The sequence below is a fragment of the Ranitomeya variabilis genome, chromosome 2, assembly GCF_051348905.1.
Source record: "Ranitomeya variabilis isolate aRanVar5 chromosome 2, aRanVar5.hap1, whole genome shotgun sequence".
In the NCBI taxonomy this organism is placed as follows: Eukaryota; Metazoa; Chordata; class Amphibia; order Anura; family Dendrobatidae; genus Ranitomeya; species Ranitomeya variabilis.
In genome coordinates this window covers 425603035-425623868 of record NC_135233.1, presented here as the reverse complement: position 1 = coordinate 425623868, position 20834 = coordinate 425603035, and the positions used below count along the sequence as shown (strand labels likewise).

General features: G+C 45.1%; 1 protein-coding gene across 1 annotated transcript in view; it reads right to left on the bottom strand.

Annotated features, from left to right (window-relative positions):
• MYBPC3 (myosin binding protein C3) overlaps window positions 1-18162 on the bottom strand; it is an 80576-nt gene extending 62414 nt beyond the window's left edge. Inside the window, exons 1-6 of the mRNA XM_077286760.1 lie at window positions 18027-18162; window positions 9058-9156; window positions 5881-5964; window positions 5648-5796; window positions 1332-1449; window positions 619-667 (exon numbers count right to left, since the gene is read on the bottom strand). Of these exons, the coding sequence (XP_077142875.1) occupies window positions 619-667; window positions 1332-1449; window positions 5648-5796; window positions 5881-5964; window positions 9058-9156; window positions 18027-18051 (524 nt within the window). The 5' untranslated portion in view covers window positions 18052-18162. The remainder of the gene's footprint in view (window positions 1-618; window positions 668-1331; window positions 1450-5647; window positions 5797-5880; window positions 5965-9057; window positions 9157-18026) is intronic.
• Between the last annotated feature and the right edge of the window lie 2672 nt (window positions 18163-20834).

Below are 20834 nucleotides of genomic sequence, written 5' to 3'. Positions count from 1 at the left end.
CTATTTCAATAATGGGAAAGTTTGTATTCACTAAAGACACAGATTACCTGTGAACTCACAGTGAAAGATCAGTCCTGGAGGAGTAAGAAGCAGATTTCTCTGATCAGATATATTACAAAGTGTCTTATTTTCACATGTACTATTGATTTATGGAAAGAAAAATGAAAATGATGGTTACTCTTTAGGATAGACTATTAATTTGTGATCAGTGGAGGTTTAACCATCAGGAATCTGCAAAATTAAGGTGTCTGCAGTAACTGACGCAAAACCATCCATACAAGGACCTTACCGTGGTGTTTAGTACTGCAGCTCAGCTCCACTGGAGTGAATGACATGGGATGTAATAATAAAAGTGAATAATTTATGTAAATCAATCATAAGCAAATTAAGATGGAAGTGCACTTAGATGGCTTCTCCCAAGCGCATTGACACATCCTCAATGCACTTCCAGCATAATTTGCATATCAGTTCTACTATACAGTATATCACTCCTGAATGGCACATCAGATCTCGCCAAAACAGTAGAGCAAGTACCACTACCAACACATGTAAGTGGGTCCTGACAGGTTCCCTATAATGAATGTTCTGACATCAGAGTCTTACTTCATAGATACTTACGTGCGTTTGAATGCAGAGCGAATATCGATGTCTCCGGCATTGCTGACCTCTGGATTGAAAAATCACAGGAAATTAAAACTCAATGAGTGTGAAAAGCTCCGGACCAGTAAAGAAGTATACTGTCTACGTGGCGGATACCAGGGTACGGTATACATATGGCCCGGCAGGTTAAAAAATAAAATATATTATGACCACGTTATTGATCCCTGATGCTCATCTTCAGGTATCTATGCTTCCTCTTCCAGATAGAGGGGCATGTGACCACTGCAGTCAGTGACTGGCTGCAGCGGTCGCATGTCCATTCAGCCAAAACAGTATATACAGAGTTCTAACCAAAAAAGCTACTTGAAAAAATAGACTGAAACGCAAATATTATAAAATCAAATATATTTGATTTTATAATATTTGCGTTTCAGTATATTTTTTTCAAGTAGCTTTTTTGGTTAGAGGTTTGTGTTTCTACTTGATATTCATATTATTATTTGGGTATATTTCTCTCCTTGGTTTTTTTGGTTAAAGTATATACAGAGTTGTTGGGAGTCATACAAACATGTGACTGCTGCAGCCACTCATGGGTCTCCGCAGTGACATGTTGGTCACCACTGCAGCTAGTGATTAGCTGCAGCGGTTACATGCCCATCCTGCCAGAAGAGGAAGCACAGAGACTGTTTGGGTCCTGGGCACTACTGGAAGTTTTATTGAAAACCATTTACCGTTCACATTTAGGTTAAAGTTGCAGCTGTCGAATTTGTCTTTACTGGAGACCTCGCAGCGGTAGCCTCCGGCGTACGTGGTCTTGGCCTTGATGATTTGAATCTCAAAAGTGTAAATCTGAAAGGAAATGGAGCAGAGAGACTGTTACATGAAATCTGTGCATTATCCCTGCGGTGCGCGCCACGAGTGGGACGAGATTTCTGATAAGGGGTTGTCCAGCAGTAGAAAACATGGCGGCTTTTGTCCAAGAAACAGCGCCTCCCCTACACATGGGTTGTGTCTGGTATTGCATCCTATCTCTGCAAATGTGAATATGGCATTTATCTACTGGTTTTGGAAGAAAGAAGCCATGTTTTTCTACTCCAAGACAATCTACTTTGTATGTTAAAATCACCCAGGAATCAGTTTTAATTTGTAGAAAAAACAGTTAACAAGTCTCCAACTTCCATAGGGTGAATTGAAGCATTGCATGTTACCTTGGAAACCGATGTGTATGGAGCGCCCCCACACCGCCGCAGGGCCGAGGGGTACCCGGAGCCGGGCCTCTAGGTCTCAGTCCTGGGGTTGTCACGGTGGCTAGACCCGGTCCGTGGCCCTGTCTGTCAGTGGGGGACGTCCGGTGCAATAAGTGGTGTAGTAACGGTGTAGCGGTGCAGTTGTGGGGTGCAGGTCGCGGTAAATAACGAGGACACCAAGTTGCAGTCTCTTTACCTCTTTACTGAAGCTCTCTGGGTCCTCAGTCCAGAATACGGCTCACCAGGCTGCGCAAGTCCGGCCGGTCCAATGGCACTTCCAGAGCTCTCCTTGCAGGTGGAAATCGGTGCCTTCCTTCTAGCGCTATGTGTTGCAGTCCTTCCCTGCTGTGCTTACGGAAAGTACCCCACAACTGTTGTGTCTGTTTCTCGTGTTCCCTCACAACAACTTAATTCGCAATGATCTTCCTCGTCCCTCCAGATACTATGGTAGGAACGCACCCGTATGACGGGGAGGCTCGGAGATCTTCCGGGACTCTATCTGCGCCCCTCTCCTGTTGGTACCCCCCTTTGCCTTCCTGGGTGATGCGTGAGACAGTCCGCCTAAAGCTAACTGCCCTGCCGTAGGTCTGAGGTATGGCTTGAAACTCTTTACCTCCTCGGCGTTCCGGCCACCGGTAGTGCGCCTCAGTAAGGTGCTGCCTCTTTCAGCACAACCCTCACTGGTATCCCCTTTCGCTTGACTTCGTTTCTCACTCAGCACAATCTATCTCGCTTCTAGTCCTTTCTTGAGTCCCGCCGCTTCCAGGAGCCTGCGCGGACCCGTTACGTTCTTTCAATGCCAAGCCTCTGCCAGGATCCCACCCCTGGCAGAGACCCTACAGTCTCTCCCTTCACAACACCCCCTGCCACAGGGTGTTGCTCCGTTCAATCCCGTCAGCGTTCTCTCTAACTTCCTGCCTGACCCCCAGTTTACCCACTATGGTGGGGAGTGGCCTAATGAATAGCACCCTTAGCTCCCCCCGGAGGCCCAGCTGTGAGATGTATTGGTGACTGTGATACCTGCTCAGAGAACTCCTTCAGTGCCATCGAACGCACCATGGCCCCCCTTAGTGGCTGAGCCATGATACTGCAACGACCAGGACTCTGGGGCGCTGCATGTACAGTATAGGGTCCTCACACCGGCATCCCACCCGCCTGTGTCCTGCTCCTCTGCTGCAGACACGTGACCTGAGAATGTCACGTGACCCGACAATGTCACGTGACCCGACAATGTCACGTGACCCGACAATGTCACGTGACCCGACAATGTCACGTGACCTGAGAATGCCACATCTCAGCCCAGACATGTTTATTGGCATCATACAGCTTATTACTGGAGCGAGAAGCGGCCATTGCCCAACAGACCAGCCGTGTGTGTGACTGACCCTGTGTGCCTGTCTATCAAAATCCGCCATGTTGTGTTCACACATCAGTAATGAGAGACATTAGAGCGCACCGAGGAGACGATGGCCACAGGCTTTCCTCACACAGCTATGCATAAGACAGTTCTGACACCCAAGGAGTAGGGTCATGTTGTTGGGGCCCGGCCTGTGTGGTATTAGTGGGAGCACAGTGTAATAGAGGCCGCCGTATTGATGTGAAAGCTTCAGGGAAGTGTTAGCTCTCTGCACGGTGTCTCCTGTATGTGAGCGACAAGCCTGGCTCCTAGAACAGCCATTATAAAAGAGGCGGAAAACTGGCTGCATGCCTGACAAACTGAGAAATAAACACAAAGCTACGCAGACTGTCTTCTCGCATTCAGTATGGCGGCCTCTCTGTCTCCTCACATTCAGTGTGGCGGCCTCTCCGTCTCCTCGTGGAGCGCCCCCCCCCCCCCACGTATTAGGGCAATGGGGTACTCGGCACCGGGTCCTTCGATTCGGAGGATGTCACGATGGCCTGACCCGGTACCGTGGCCCTTAGAGGGGCGTCCAATAAAAGGGAGTGTGTGTATAACGTTCGTGACGCCACCTGTGGTATTCGGTCAGAGTGACCGACGCTGCTTAGGGGTCCGCTGGGGTGATGTGATGGCAGCTAGATGGTATACCTTCCCACAGGTGAAGTATTGTCCCCAGGGCTTCCCAGAAGTGTAGATGGTGATGGTGGGTGATGTAAGGCGCAGAAAATAATGAAGACACAAGGTTGCAGTCTCTTTACCTTTTACTGGAGGCCCGCGAGGAGATTGAGAGATAGCCGGACCGAACGTGAGAAAACGGAGAGGCCGCCATACTGAATGCGAGGAGACGGAGAGGCCGCCATACTGAATGCGAGGAGACGGAGAGGCCGCCATATTGAATGCGAGGAGACGGAGAGGCCGCCATACTGAATGCGAGGAGACGGAGAGGCCGCCATACTGAATGCGAGGAGACGGAGAGGCCGCCATACTGAATGCGAGGAGACGGAGAGGCCGCCATACTGAATGCGAGGAGAAGGAGAGGCCGCCATACTGAACGCGAGGAGACGTGAGGCTGCCACACTGAACGCGAGGAGACGGAGAGGCCGCCATACTGAATGCGAGGAGACGGAGAGGCCGCCATACTGAATGCGAAGAGACGGAGAGGCCGCCATACTGAATGCGAGGAGACGAGAGGCTGCCACACTGAATGCGAGGAGATGGAGAGGCCGCCATACTGAATGCGAGGAGACGGAGAGGCCGACATACTGAATGCGAGGAGACGGAGAGGCCGACATACTGAATGCGAGGAGACGGAGAAGCCGTTCGGTCCCGCAGCTTCTCCGTCTCCTCGTGTGTGGTTCGGTGGTCTCTCCATGTCCTCGTGTGTGGTCCAGCGGTCTCTCCGTGTCCTCGCGTTCGGTCCGGCAGTCTCTCCATGTCCTTGTGTGTGGTCCGGCGGTCTCTCCATGTCCTCGCGTTCGGTCCAGCGGTCTTTCCGTGTCCTCGCATCCGGTCCAGCAGTCTCTTCATCTCCTCGCGTGCGGTCCAGCAGCCTCTCCGTCTCTTTGCGTGCGGTCCGGCGGTCTCTCTGTCTCCTCGTGTTTGGTCCATCAGTTCCCTCTTAAGGTTCCCAGAAAATATAGCCACAATAGTGAAGAGCTGACTGCTTCCTAATGGCCGGCTATAAATAAGACCAGCGAGGGCAGGTGAGAAAATGCAAAATTGGTTATTAGTCCGGCTTCTATTTCCATCCATAATCAATTCGGGTTGTCACAGAAGAGCCTAAATTATGTCCTGTAACCGAGGCCCCCGACCCTGAGCCGGGGCCAAACTGTGATACATGTGATGGTGCAAGATGGTGCCCAGGGCGATAATTAATCCTAATCACTGGAAAAACCCTGTAACACCATCAGGACCCGATCTTTTTTTACTTTGCTTCATTTGTGTTGCTGTTGTTTCATTTTACTATAATGTACTAGGAAATGGGAAAAAAAATAGGGTAAAATGGTGACAAAATGAAGACGTACATGTATGTTGGGCTGCAAAAATAAGTTAAGACAGACCTTCCCGCTCTCCTGGCACGTCATTAAAATAAAATTTCTGGAGCATCTTCGGACTCTAAATTTTGCCTTTCCTCTGTTATTCCTCTTGAAAACGTGGAAATAAATTGATAACTGGGTGTTGGCATTCCTTAGTTCATTGGGCAGTGCCGGGATACGTCCCATAAAAAAGGGGGGATAGTAACACCCAGTTGTCAATTTATTCAGACATTCCCAGGAAGAGCAGCAGAGGAACGGCATAGTGCAGTGTTATAAAAAAAGAAGGTCTATTTTATGAGGGATTCAGAATGAGAACCCCTTCATTTTCCATTGTCCCTGGTATATAAGCCTGTAGCCCCCATCACCTTATTGTTTCGGTCGTATGTCTCAGTGATCTGCAGGTGTTTGCCCACTTTGCTGGACAGATCCATCCATTTGCCCTTGAACCATTTGGCCACTGGTTTCTTCATCAGGTTGGCACCATTAACTCTTGCTGTAAATTTGATGTTTGATCCTGAAATGAGAAATAAAAATAATGTAAAAATCCATTTGATCTAGATAAATCTAACATAATAGTCGGCAATAATAGTACACTGACCCACAGAGACCTCTCCGTCCACCGGTCTCTCTATGAACAGCCCGATCTCATCCTTGGGAGGTTCTGGTGCTGGCGGAGCCGGAGCTACGACATTGCAAAAGATCATCACATGAGCATGATGCATAGGAATGGTCCTAATACAAAAGGCGAACTGCGGATCAGAAAATCGCACATTTATTGCTGCCAGGACCGGCGTCCATAGCCGCACACCTGGGCAGATGCCATGGCCAACTAGATGTCAGGAAACCGTGGTGACTTTGTAATCATGCTTCTCAAGCTGATGGCCTAGACATTGGGCCCACTGAGACGGAGACCAGCGGGCCCACATCCATCTAAACTCATACATGATGGGGGAAAACCTTTATATTATAGAGCAAAAATGGGAAACTGCAGCTCACGGGCCACATCTGGCTGTTCCAGTCCGACCCGGGGACCGAGACAGCTGAAGGGCTGATACAGTGGCCCACACCATGCCCTCCCCCGCTCGCCATCCCTCCGCCGCCGCCTGATCTCACCGCTATCTGAATCCTCAGGATGCAGACAGCGGTGAATACATTGGTGGAGGACCGGGCCGCCGGCTCCATCTTCCACTAATCAGTGTGCAAGACAGCTTGATATGTGTTGTTTTTTGTATGCGTATTGGATATATATATGTATACAGAAGTTTATGTGGAGTTCACAATGTGTACATGGAGACTATATGGGGCTCACATTGGTTTTGTGGAGCTCATATTGTATATAGGAGGCTATGTGGGGGCTCATACCGTATATCTGGAGACTATATGGGTCTCACACCATATATCTGGAGGCTATGTGGGGCTCACTGTATATAGGAGGCTATGTGGGGTGATCATACTGTATATAGGAGGCTATGTGAGGGCTCATACTGTATATTGGAGGCTATGTGGGTCTCACACCATATATCTGGAGGCTATGTGGGGCTCACTGTTTATAGGAGGCTATGTGGGAGGATCATACTGTATATTGGAGGCTATGTGGGTCTCACACCATATATCTAGAGGCTATGTGGGGCTCACTGTTTATAGGAGGCTATGTGGGGGGATCATACTGTATATAGGAGGCTAGTGAGGGTCCATACTGTATATTGGAAGCTATGTGGGGCTCATACTGTATATTGGAGGCTATGTGGGCTCACACCATATATGTGGAGGCTATGTGGGCTCTCACACCATATATCTGGAGGTTATGTGGGGCTCACACTGTATATATAGAGGTTATGTGGGGCTCATACTATATATATATATATGGGGGCAATGTGGGGCTCACACTGTATATAGACGGCTATGTCAGGCTCACACTATATATATTGAGGCTATGTGGGGCTCACACTGTATATATGGAGGCAAAGCGGGTCTCATGTGGTATATAGTGAGGCTATGTGGGGTCTCATACTATATATAGGGAGGCGGCTATGTGGAGCTCATGTTGTATATAGGAGACTATATGGGGCTCATACTGTATACAGGAAGCTATGTGGAGCTCATACTGTATATTAGAGGCTATGCGATGGCTCATACTGTATATTGGAATCTGTGGGGCTCATACGGTATATTGGAATCTATGTCGGGCTCATACTGTATATAGGAAGCTATGTGGGGCTCATACTGTATATTAGAGGCTATGCGAGGGCTCATACTGTATATTGGAATCTATGTGGGGCTCATACTGTATATAGGAAGCTATGTGGGGCTCATACTATATATAGGGATAGGGAGGTTAGTTGGGGTTCATACTGTATATAGGAAGCTATGTGGAGCTCATACTGTATATTGGAGGCTATGCGTGGGCTCATACTGTATACTGGAATCTATGTGGGGCTCATACGGTATATTGGAATCTATGTGGGGCTCATACTGTATATAGGAAGCTATGTGGGGCTCATACTGTATATAGGGAGGTAGGTTGGGGTTCATACTGTATATAGGAAGCTATGTGGAGCTTATACTGTATATTGGAGGCTATGCGTGGGGTCATACTGTATATTGCAATCTATGTGGGGCTCATACTGTATATTGGAAGCTATGTGGGGCTCACACCAAATATCTGGAGGCTATTCGGGGTCTCACACTGTATATATGAGGCTATGTGTGGCTCATACTGTATATTGGAGGCTATGAGGGGCTCATAATGTATATAGGAAGGCTATGTAGCTTCCTACATTCAGTATGAGCACTCACATAGCCTCATTATATACAGCATGAGACCCACTTAGCCTCCATATATACAGTGTGAGCCCCACATAACCTCCTATACACAGTATGGGAACCCACATAGCCTCCTATATACAGTATGAGCCCAAAATAGTTTCCGATATACAGTATGAGCCCCCTATATACAGGATGAGCCCCAAATAGCCTCCTATATGCAGTATATGTTGGGGGCTCATACTGTATATGGAGGCTATGTGGGGGGCTCATAATGTATATGGAGGCTATGCGGGGCTCATACTGTTTATATAAAGCTATGTGGGGTTAATGCTGTATATTGGGAGGCTAAATCCTGTATATAGGAGGCTATTTGGATCCCATGCTGTGTATAGGGGACTATGTGGGGCTAATACTATATATGGAAGGCTATGTGGAGCTCATACTATATATAGGAGGCTATGTAGGGGCTCATACTGTATATACGGAGGCTATGCGGGATTCATACGGTATAGGAGGCTATGTGGGGTTAATACAAGACCTGACATATACATGGGAGCACCCAGCAAGTCCCACCACATACAGGAAACACTCCACAAGGCTGCTGTATACCAAGAACACCGCACAAGGCCTAAAATATACCAGGAACACAAAGAAAGCCCTGCTGTATACCAGGAACACCCCACAAGACCTGCGGTATACCAGGAACAACTTCCAAGACTCGCTATATAATGGGAACACCCCCAGAAAATCCATCTTATTCCCACAGAACTCTACAAAACCAACCGAACGCAGGGATCATCCAACAAGACCTACATTATACCAGGAAGCCCCCTCGAGACTTGCCATATACCAGTAACACCCACCAATACCCTGCCAGACCTGCCATATCCCAGGATTAGTGGGGGTTCCAGCTGTCAGACCCCAGTAATTAGCATGATAGCCCTATCCTTTGGATTACTTACATCAGGACAATCCGGTTGTTGCTTTGGCTTATTAGTGTGATATTTACCATCTGCAGGTGGCTCCTCTTTCTTTTCTTCTACGGCCGGGGCTTCTGGAGCAGCAGGGGCAGGAGCAGGGGCTGGAGCCGGAGCCTCTTTGGCTTTTTCTACAGGTTTTTATAGAAATTTCAGTTAGTTTATTCTTCTATAAAATAACACACTTTGGCGCATCTTACAATGATACCTAAACCTAAGAAATCGGCATGCCATAGAACATAATGCATCACTGATAAATAGCATAAATCACTACTGAAATGCATAGTGAATGGCAGGTTACACTCACTGTGTTAGTGCAGACACAGACGTAGAGGTCGGCCTTACATGCTGTTAGGTTTTGAAGAGGCTGCAAACAAGAGGCGGGACATCAATGACAGGATCACAGGTACAGTGTACGAGGGGAGATATGTGTCACTGCGCATGTTGGCATCAGTGGAATGAAACCAGGATATTTTTCCTCCAGCACACTAAGTGTTGGGAGGGTTAAAGTAAGCTGCATACATGGGCAGCTCATAGAGTGGGAGGGGGAGTGCTCACCATATCTCTTCCTGCAGCCGACACCGGCAGGTGTACTAGCAGGACCTGCGATGATGTCACAATCATGTGATCATCACATGGTCCTGGTTAACTCCTTAACGACCAGGAGTATTTTTGGTTTTGCATTTTCAGTTTTTTTTCTCCCCTTCTTCCCAGAGCCATAACTTTTTTATTTTTCTGTCAATATGGCCATGTGATGGCTTATTTTCTGCAGGAAAAAATTCCAAGTGCGATGAAATTGCAAAGAAAAGTGCAATCCTATACTTGTTTTTTGTTTGGCTTTTTTTTACTAGGTTCAGTAAATCCCAAAACTGACCTTCCATTATGATTTCCCAAGTCATTACCAGTTCATAGACACCAATCATTGCCAGGTGTCTGCAGGTTGTAACCTTCAGAGAAAGGACTCTGTTATGCTTTATTTGTTTTGCCATTAAGTCAGGAAGGCTCTGCTTTTGTTTTCTGAACCCTGCCTTGGTGTATGCTGACTTCAATAAACCAGCAGGTGTTTCACCATCAAAGTGTTCCTGTGTCTACCTGAGGAAGCAGCTACGGTAAGTAAGGGTGGCAACCCCTCACAGTGCTCATATGGCCCCACTAGGTTGCCTCATTATAAGAGGTGAATATGGAGGAGCTGGAATCTCATATCAAGCGATCAGTGAAGACTAAGACTCCAAGCTCAGTACCTCTATTTTCATTTTTTGCTCCCAGCAGATCCATCATGATGGACACACACATCACCTGACTGACCACCTTCAAGTTCCGTCATGTTTCCGACACCAATGTGAATATAGGTATTTCCTGAAGGTCCTGGACTTCAGTGAAGAATGTCTCAGGGGCCCAAGCCTACTATGTTCCAATTATAATACGGGTGATATATTATAATACCGGTGATATATGTCGCATAGGACCTCGGACCCCTTCAGGCAATAGGACACGAGTGTGTCAACATGTTTCCCAAAAGTTAATTTCTTCTGTAGTTGGACCAAAAGCAAAGGGGATCAAATAATGTGATTTTTGACAATCCTTTTTGTTGGAAGGGCCACCTAAACATTGGTTGATCACATGGTGTCTCAGAACCCCCTGAGATCAGCTGATTTAGTGCCCAAATGAGATTCTTCTCTTTACTCACAATGCCCTTTGTTATTTGGAAAATGGCTTTCTATGCTTTCTAATCCCTTTATGGTCAGTTTGGTCATATATAGAGTGCCAAATGGAATAAATGAATGCACGAGTCCATTATTATTCTCTATAGGTAAGACTTGCATTGGAAGTTTCAGAAATTATTGGAATTGCTCTTGAAGGCCCAAATTAGATCTTTTGGAAAAATGAACATTTCCTCTAGTGAGTAAGCACGAATTATGGAAACACCACGTAACTTAGTAGTGCTCCCTAAGTAATAGTTAGAAGCATTTGGAAGATGGTTTTCTTAACTCTTCCCACCTTTGTACCATTTGTTTCAGTGGTAAAAGTTGCCATACATGTTACCCTGGATGAAGATATATGAGATAAGTCATCCCATGCCTCCTTGACAGCTGCACAGGAGCTAAAGATGGGTAAGGGTCATAAACACACTGAAATGTCACTTTTCTTACGTTCTCTTTCAGGATAGGATTGCAGTTAAAAAAGGAAAACCGAGGACGTAAATCCCGTAAGTCATGACTTGCAGGTTTAGAGTTCACGGACTGGGCTCAAGAAGATGCAACTAAACACGCTCCATTTCTCAGTTATACCTAAATGTGAGATGCCATGTGAAATAAAGAAGAGGAAGTTGGAGCAAAGGAATGGTCTGCAGGTTTCTAGAAGGGTTTCTTAGCTTGTAAATGTATTATTAGCACAGAAAGTAAAAGGAATATTGTTCAAAAGAGGAACTTCGAGATTCTGATGGCACATGCAACTTTTGGGGGTTGATGTGTTCAGTTCCTGTCGAAAAAAAAAAAAAAGTTGACCCATACTTTTTTTTTTCCCGTTTGTCATTACCTTTTTAGCTTTATTTGGACAAGCTATATTGAATTTGCCCAGCAGATGTTTCACTTGATGACACTGTAGGTCCTTGCAACACACGAAGATGGACAATGTCTGGAAGCATCTGAGATTTTCAGCCATTTCGAAATAAAAAATCCTGATTAATTATTAAATTCTAAAAAATGTATTTTATAATTGTCGTCAAGTGATGGTGCTTTGTAGCCACATAGATACCCCTAAATTTGGGCAGAAGATGGGTGCGCACACAATCCAATAGTCATAACTGGCTTTCCTCAAATGGCATATCCACATGATATGTCTTAAGTGTCTGACAAATGTGGGTTTGATTTCTGGAACCTTTTTCTGTCTCAAGAATATGGCCATTGGGATGCAGAGCAAAAAATCTGTGTCTCTATTTGTTTTTATGGGTATTTCAAAAAGTGCAAGCAACCCGTGGATATGTCAGAAATGTACAAGATAGGAAGACCTCTTAAAAGTGTTAGATGGCGGCATAAGTCAAAGCTCCTGTGCCCCAATTTACAATATGTAGCCAAGCACACAAATAGGGCGTGTAATGTATAGTCCTGGTCTCCGCACATTGGGCAGATTGACCTTTTAGGCCATCGTAGGTTCCACAGCTCGGGTACGAGGACCATCCTGGTACAGATGCACACTATAGAAAAACGGGAAAGTGACGATAGTATGGAAAGCGAATGGTGGGATTTCTACTAATACTAAGAACAGAGGTCTCAGCTTCCCACTATTTTAGTGAATACGAGATATAAAACTTGCAATTTCTTATATCATGACTGGGTTAGATCAGTATGAGATGTCTAATGTCTTCACAACTTAGGGAAAGGTAAGGTTCGTCAAGTGAAAGTCAGGTTCTAGAACTACAGAAGATGCATCTAGTGCAAGCAACCATATGGTTTATCACAATAGTACTGACATTATTAAGAAAAACTGAAGACCCCGAAGACAAGCTGGAATGAGAGGACAGGACATCTACTTCTGTCCTGATCATGAAGTGCCATAATATCACGCATCTTAATTGGGTCAGGTTCCTGAAATTCTCAGCTATCAGCTTACTTTCTTGACTTTTGGTCCAGAATTTATGTCAGGATGATTAATAAAATGACATTACTAATGCATCGATTAGGAGGTTGTGTACTGATGGGCAAAAAGAAGCCAGGAGGAACTTCTACACACTTGTACATTTAGTAACATAGTAACATAGTTAGTAAGGCCGAAAAAAGACATTTGTCCATCCAGTTCAGCCTGTATTCCATCATAATAAATCCCCAGATCTACGTCCTTCTACAGAACCTAATAATTGTATGATACAATATTGTTCTGCTCCAGGAGCCTCTGATCATTTAATACTAAGAGTACACTATGTAAAAGGCCCATCAATACTGTTAGTACTCTAATAGCAGTTCCCAGAGAGCCAACCTCAAAATAACGCTCAAAATGCAAACCACCTACTTGTCCCCATTGTGCCTTCATTGTGAAGCACAATACATGCTGCCATCAATTCCACGCTTCTGCATTGACCTCCTTCACCATAGTTAGTAGTTAAGATTGTGCATGTGTGTAGTGTGACACTTCCTCTTACTGTATTGGGGGCAATTGGTGCAGACGAGACCTTTACAATAGTGCATGAGTCTGTATCAACAACAAATTAGCAATTGTGCCCCAAAGTGACTGTATTCTACAGGTCAGAAGGTGAAAATAGGGTGAGTAGAAGAAAAAATAAAAAACAAAGAAGATAAAAATACTAGTAAAACTAATCCTAAATTCCCTACATGGTAGATGTAGCTCTGCTTATTACGTAACATTCTAATATATCGAAAGCATACACAATGAGATCCATGAAAATGGAAGTGTATTGTCATTCCTACCTGGTTCCTTTACTTTGAGTTCGAACTTCACCTTTGAAGTCCCGGCAATAACGGCGTAGACGACTTCATCCTCAGCACTAGCATTGCTGATGGTCAGTGAGTGGCTTTTGGCATCGGCCTTGATGATGTACTTGTCACTAGCGGCGATGTCTACATTATTTTTCTGCCACCTCACCTTAAGACCAGCTTTCTCTATCTCGGCCTCAAAGGTAATGGAATCTCCCACCACAACCTCTGAAGATTTTGGCTTCTTGATAAAAGCTGTGCACAAAAGTGAGCAAAAATAGTGGAGTAATACTCTGGAAGCAAACAGTAAATTATTGTTGAGAGACAGACCTCTAGAACCCTTTGGAAGTATCATGAATGTGCTTATCTTCATCTTGTCATACAAGATGGCCATCAAACATTAGGAAAACTGAGATCTTCAAGTAGTGTGGACCCTCCCATATATTACAATGAACTATCACAAGAAATGATCTCAGTGTCCCATGCACAAGGTTATAGAGGCAAACCATGTGGCTTCATTAGGATCCTCGGAGAAACGGGGCTCCGTCATTATTGGATCCCTTTCTTATTAAGTGGCGAGAACTTGTGCAGATTCCTCCTCTATCAACCCTCTACCAAGGAGACGCATTTACAATCTATCACAGAGATGCATTTAGAATTGGTTCATGGGTCACAAAATACCCAATATCATACCCAACGTTATAATGCGGGACCTATTTGATCTTTGTATGTGGTCTTCCCTCTCCTATGACCATTACTTCTCATACACATAGCAAAGTGGAAGGTACATGTACCCTATGTACTCAATTGAATCTGCCCTATAGACATGTGCGACCACCAGTTCATTCCTCAGTTCCCGTAATCGGTGCGACCCGCATCAGTCTGCTTTCAGGTGATAAGCGTTAATTATGCTTAGGCCCCTTTTACACCCAACCAATAGGTAAGCAAATAAAGTTTGGGGTTGTTTGTAAGGAAAAAAACCCTTACAGATCCACAAAGCAAAAAAGGGGAAAAGCTAAAGAGATTAAGAGCAAATATACAATTTTTAAAGATTGAAAATGGCATAGCCAATCTTTAGAAAATACCTTATGTAAAATAAAAGAGCAGACAGTATGGCGCCAGCATTGTTGGACCCTATGGATTGAGAGTAGTTGATAACACAAGTGATTCCTACACTAAATCAGACTATCATAATAGCTTTATTATATTGTGTGAGTGCAACACGTTTTAGGGCTTTAGATTTCGTTCATCCAGTTGTAGAATACTACCTGTAAAACCTGAGTGCTTTGGGATATCCACAATACAGGTATGGAGACTGAAGAAAGTACTGGGCCATCCCAAAATGCGTTGCTTTCACATCTCATAATGAAGTTTTTTTTAAAGTCATGAACTTATATTTCAATATGATCTGGATACAAATTGCAGGATATGTGTAATTCATGGAGATTATATCATCAGGGCCACGGACAATGGTGCACATAAACCGAGCCTTTACCGTCTCCTACATGGCGGAGGGTGAGGTCGTGTGGGTCTCCTATGTCATCTCATGGCCTCACCAGAGGTTGGATAGTGTAACAATTGCATTAATCAAGTCCTATACACTTTCACATGCTTGACCCAAGGAAAGAATGTCAAAAACGATCCTAGTAATAGCTCCAGAGGTCCCCGCTGGTTTCTGCTTACCATTAATCTGTCAAGTCACCACTGCAGCCAATCAATGGTCTTAGCAGGCATGCTTGTATGTACAGCACGTGACCTGTGAGGCCATTGATTGGCTGCAGCAGTCCCATGAAGATGTTTGGCACTGAATTGCCTTAAGCAGAGACGTGGGCTGTCCACTGTAGTGGTGTTTTTTATGTGGGGGATTTAATAGGTGAATATAGTTTTGTTTTTTTTATTTAAGGTACTCCCATGAGTTTTTGCAAATCCTGGAAGAACCCTTAATGGTGGTATTAATAAGTCACCCTTTCCCTCCACTGATCAGTTTGCAGTATTATCTGACATTTTTTTTTAAAGATTTTAACAACAGAAAGATTTTAGATTAGGTTATGGCCAGAAAGGAGATTTCTAATTGTAAAGGTTCGCAAACTTTTTTTAACCAACGGCCTTGATGGTTTGAGCCAACACCAGTTTGTTATGGTATATAACGGTCATTTTGTTGACATAGATGAAGATGAGAGACTTATCCAGATCTTTCCACAGGGTTCAGACTATTGACTATTATAAATGTCAGAAAAAAAGAAATGTTTTATCCAAAATACATAGTTCTGCTTTTACTTTGTGGTTGCAACTGTTAACTTTTCATGAGACACTGTACGACAACCTCTCTTAATTGGAGAAAACGAAAAGGTTGTCATAATCCCACCCCATCATTGTTCTGCAATATGATCTTTTCTACTGGCTTGGCTTCCAATTATAGGTCCATGCATACGGCACTGCCACATGTGAAGACCCAGCATGGCAGGACATGGAATCTGTAAGGGTGTGTATTAATGACCTGTCAACACTTCTGCTTTAATATGATGCCTCAGAGGGGTACCATGAACTCCCCTAAATTAGTCTGCAGTAACCTTATCTACAAAGCCGAAAGGTGAACACTAAAGAGACATTATTGATTACCCAAATTAGAGATAAAAATAGTCAGTTCTTGGAGTCTACGAGCCAAGTCAAGGGTGGATTGGGCCATTCATGCATTAAAGAAGTAACCGAGTAGCTACAGTCAAAATGAGTCTATAGATCGTCAGTCAAATGTGGCGTTCAGTAAAGTTTAAAATTGCTCAAAACTTCATTTCCCACGGGGCTTATTCATTAAAGAATTGCTCAAAATAATCAGGTATAACTTGCTGATCGCTGGGGGTCCGAGCTTTGGAACCCGAGCCATCCATGGATAGGGACTCTGGAACCTGGAGAATGGGGCTCTTCTGCCATATCCTGAATGGAACAGAGGTGCCATGCTTGAGCTCCGGCCAATTGTATGTGGATTGCTGAGGGCCATAGACAATGGCCGAGCATGCGCACCTCCGCTCCATTCAGAATGGAGCTGCAGAACCTTGTTCTCAGGGTTCCAGATCCACTAACTTTAGATCATCCAAGCCCCAGCTATCAGCAAATTATCCCGATATATGGATAAGAGATAATTTAATTTTGGGGGGACATTACCCCTTAATGATCATACAATAGATGACATTCATTGATTGTTACATCTATAGTATAAATGCTCAGGGGCTCAGATTTGTGTTTGCCCCTTGGACGAATACTGGGGGTAAACCTTGAAATGACATCTCGGTGCATGAGCTGTACATTTAGTGACAAGGACAAAAATCAGATCTTCGTCCTGGGACATCATGAAAGCTTTTCCCATAGACTGATTGGATTCCAACCTGTCCTAAATATACTGCTGCGGCATCGAACTGTAAAATGGTCATGTACGCAAAGCCTAATATACACATCTAGCAAATATATTAAAATAATTTTTCACGTTTGGTTCCTGATTCTAAAACCAAAATCAACCAAAAATAATCCATATATGACTGACAGAATTAAAATACAACCCGTCCCATAACCAATACCACCTGAGCCAATTACACATGAAGAATCCAACATATTACCAGCACAAAAAATTGCTCTTTAGTTGACAATTAACGGGGACTAGAGAAATAAATTTCCAATCTTAATGGGCAAAATTAGAAGACAAATTATAACTACGTAAAAAGAGTAAAAAAAAAAAAGCATCCCAAAATTGGGAAACAAGCCAGTCTCATGACTTCTTCTCATACCTGGGACTTCTAAGATGATCAGTAATATATATAATGAATTATGATGGAAACTGTCAACTATGGGGTCTATCAGTTACCCATTGGGTATTCTTGTCATCAAATTGTACAGAACACCTGATGGAAATTTTAAAAATGCTAAAGTCATTACAGCAGTCAATCAGAGGAAAGTTAGCACTGACATATCAATATAAATTCATGTTGTATCCCACATGGCTGTGTTGTAAATGTGCCATACTAACAATCCATAACCTAGCAGCAACCAAGGATTCCCACCACTGACTGCTTTCCAAAGTCCATAGGATCAAACTACCAAGTTTTAGAACATAAAGGTTCTGGTCCAAGTTTTCACTACACCACCTCTTTGTCCCAGTAACCACATTTTTACACATCTGATAATTCTATTTCTTGGATAACTGGAAACATTTCTGCAAAAAAAAATTGTGCTTAAAGATTTTATTTTCTTTCAGTGGTCCTCATACCATTCCAAATCTTAGAATTCAACCATTGCAGAGTTTAGATGACTGATTGCTTGGAATAACATTCTAAATGCAACCGAGTCAGTCTGCATATATATATGTGTGAGATAAATGAGAAGAGCCCAAGCCTGGAATTCCTGTTAACATAGAAAATCTTATCAAGGTCACTCATCCCACCACAGTCCGGACTCATATGTCCAATTCAATCTGCATCCTCAAAAGCCAAGATGCGTTGACTTCCCGTGCATCATACCTCATGCATTGCATCTACATGCGTCCCCCTCCATTGTCGCATGGTCACCGCACCGCGAATCCCATGTACCTGTTTTCTTAACGGGCTCAGGCATCCCGACTCAACCTGGGAAAAAACTAAAGTCCCACAAGAAGTTTGCAAGCTGCAGAACTTATCCAGTCTGCGGTCACGACTGGTATGAAGCTGCTGGATTCTACAGACCCCCTTAAAACAGTAAGATAAGGAGAAAGCGTCTCCACCCCCAACACTCAGTCCTGTTGTCACACAGTGCTGTCACCTTCCAGGCAGCAGACCTCACTTGACAGGACATATCAGCTGCGATATATATAGATGAGCTGCCCGTGCCTTATTGTTTGCCCTATGGTCATGGGGTTTTCGTACAGTTTTGAAGTCTATGCCAGACGAGCCTCTTGCCAGGCTGGGCAGGTAGCACATATTTTCCCATGGCACGATGAGCGCTATCGCTGCCCTATATTAGCAGTATCACCAGTGGACTCGCTGATTGAAGTGGCCTCACTGAAAGCTCCTGTCATTTGCAGCTGACCTTGTACACATACACAGCCTATAGAGACATTTCAAGATCAGCTGGGCCAGGCACAGACATAGTAAAAGGCCCATGTGCCACCATTTTCCCTTCTAGTTGTTCACGTACAATGTAATGTAACAAATGCCAATAATTGATGTGACCGATAAAAAAGTCCAGGCCGGAAGCTACGTATAGGCTGTTATGACCCCAATGGCGAGGGTCTCAGAGATATCAGCAAGTCTGCGAAGTACAAAAATCCAGCTCATAGGGCAGTGGTAACTGGGTTGACCATATATCTACTCCTAACGCCAACACTAGAAGTAGCCGGGGAACATGCCTACGTTGGTCGCTAGATGTCTCGCGCCAGCCGGAGGACTAACTACCCCTAGAAGAGGAAAACAAAGACCTCTCTTGCCTCCAGAGAATAGACCCCAAAAGTTGGATACAAGCCCCCCACAAATAATAACGGTGAGGTAAGAGGAAATGACAAACACAGAGATGAACTAGGTTTAGCAAAGAGAGGCCCACTCACTAATAGCAGAATGTAGTAAGATAACTTATATGGTCAACAAAAACCCTACAAAAATCCACACTGGAGATTCAAGAACCCCCGAACCGTCTAACGGCCCGGGGGGAGAACTCCAGCCTCCCTAGAGCTTCCAGCAAGGATAGAATACAGATTATGTACAAGCTGGACAGAAATGCAAACAAAAACAATAGCAAAAAGCAAGAAAGCAGACTTAGCTTAATCAAGCAGGAACCAGGATCAGTAGACAAGAGCACTACAGATTAGCTCTGATATCAACGTTGCCAGGCATTGAACTGAAGGTCCAGGGAGCTAATATAGCAACACCCCTGACCTAACGACCCAGGTGAGCATACAAGGGATGATAGACATACCCAGAGTAAAAACACTAGTAGCCACTAGAGGGAGCCAAAAGGTAAATTCACAACAGTACCCCCCCCTTAGTGAGGGGTCACCGAACCCTCACCAAGACCACCAGGGCGATCAGGATGAGCGGCGTGAAAGGCGCGAACTAAATCGGCCGCATGCACATCAGAGGCGACCACCCAGGAATTATCCTCCTGACCATAGCCCTTCCACTTGACCAGGTACTGAAGCCTCCGCCTGGAGAGACGAGAATCTAAGATCTTCTCCACCACGTACTCCAACTCGCCCTCAACCAACACCGGAGCAGGAGGCTCAGCAGAAGGAACCACAGGCACAACGTACCGCCGCAACAAGGACCTATGAAATACGTTGTGAATGGCAAACGACACCGGAAGATCCAGGCGAAAGGATACAGGATTAAGGATCTCCAATATCTTGTAAGGACCAATGAATCGAGGCTTAAATTTGGGAGAGGAGACCTTCATAGGAACAAATCGAGAAGACAGCCATACCAAATCCCCAACACGAAGTCGGGGACCCACACCGCGGCGGCGATTGGCAAAACGCTGAGCCTTCTCCTGTGACAACTTCAAGTTGTCCACCACATGATTCCAGATCCGCTGCAACCTATCCACCACAGAATCCACTCCAGGACAGTCAGAAGGCTCCACATGTCCCGAGGAAAAACGAGGATGGAAACCGGAGTTGCAGAAAAATGGCGAAACCAAGGTGGCAGAACTAGCCCGATTATTAAGGGCAAATTCAGCCAACGGCAAGAAGGTCACCCAATCATCCTGATCAGAAGAGACAAAACACCTCAAATACGCCTCCAGAGTCTGATTAGTTCGTTCCGTTTGTCCGTTAGTCTGTGGATGAAAAGCGGACGAAAACGACAAATCAATGCCCATCCTACCACAAAAGGATCGCCAGAACCTGGAAACAAACTGGGATCCTCTGTCCGACACAATATTCTCGGGAATGCCGTGCAAACGAACCACGTTCTGGAAGAACACAGGAACCAGATCAGCAGAGGAAGGCAGCTTAGGCAAAGGAACCAGATGGACCATCTTGGAGAAACGATCACATATCACCCAGATGACAGACATGCCTTTAGACACCGGGAGATCCGAAATGAAATCCATAGAGATGTGTGTCCAAGGTCTCTTCGGGACAGGCAAGGGCAAGAGCAACCCGCTGGCACGAGAACAGCAAGGCTTAGCTCGAGCACAAGTACCGCAGGACTGCACAAATGACCGCACATCCCTTGACAAGGAAGGCCACCAAAAGGACCTGGCCACCAGATCCCTGGTGCCAAAAATTCCCGGGTGCCCTGCCAACACTGAGGAATGAACCTCGGAAATGACTCTGCTGGTCCATTTAGCAGGCACAAACAATCTGTCAGGTGGACAAGAGTCAGGCCTACCAGCCTGAAATCTCTGCAACACACGTCGCAGATCTG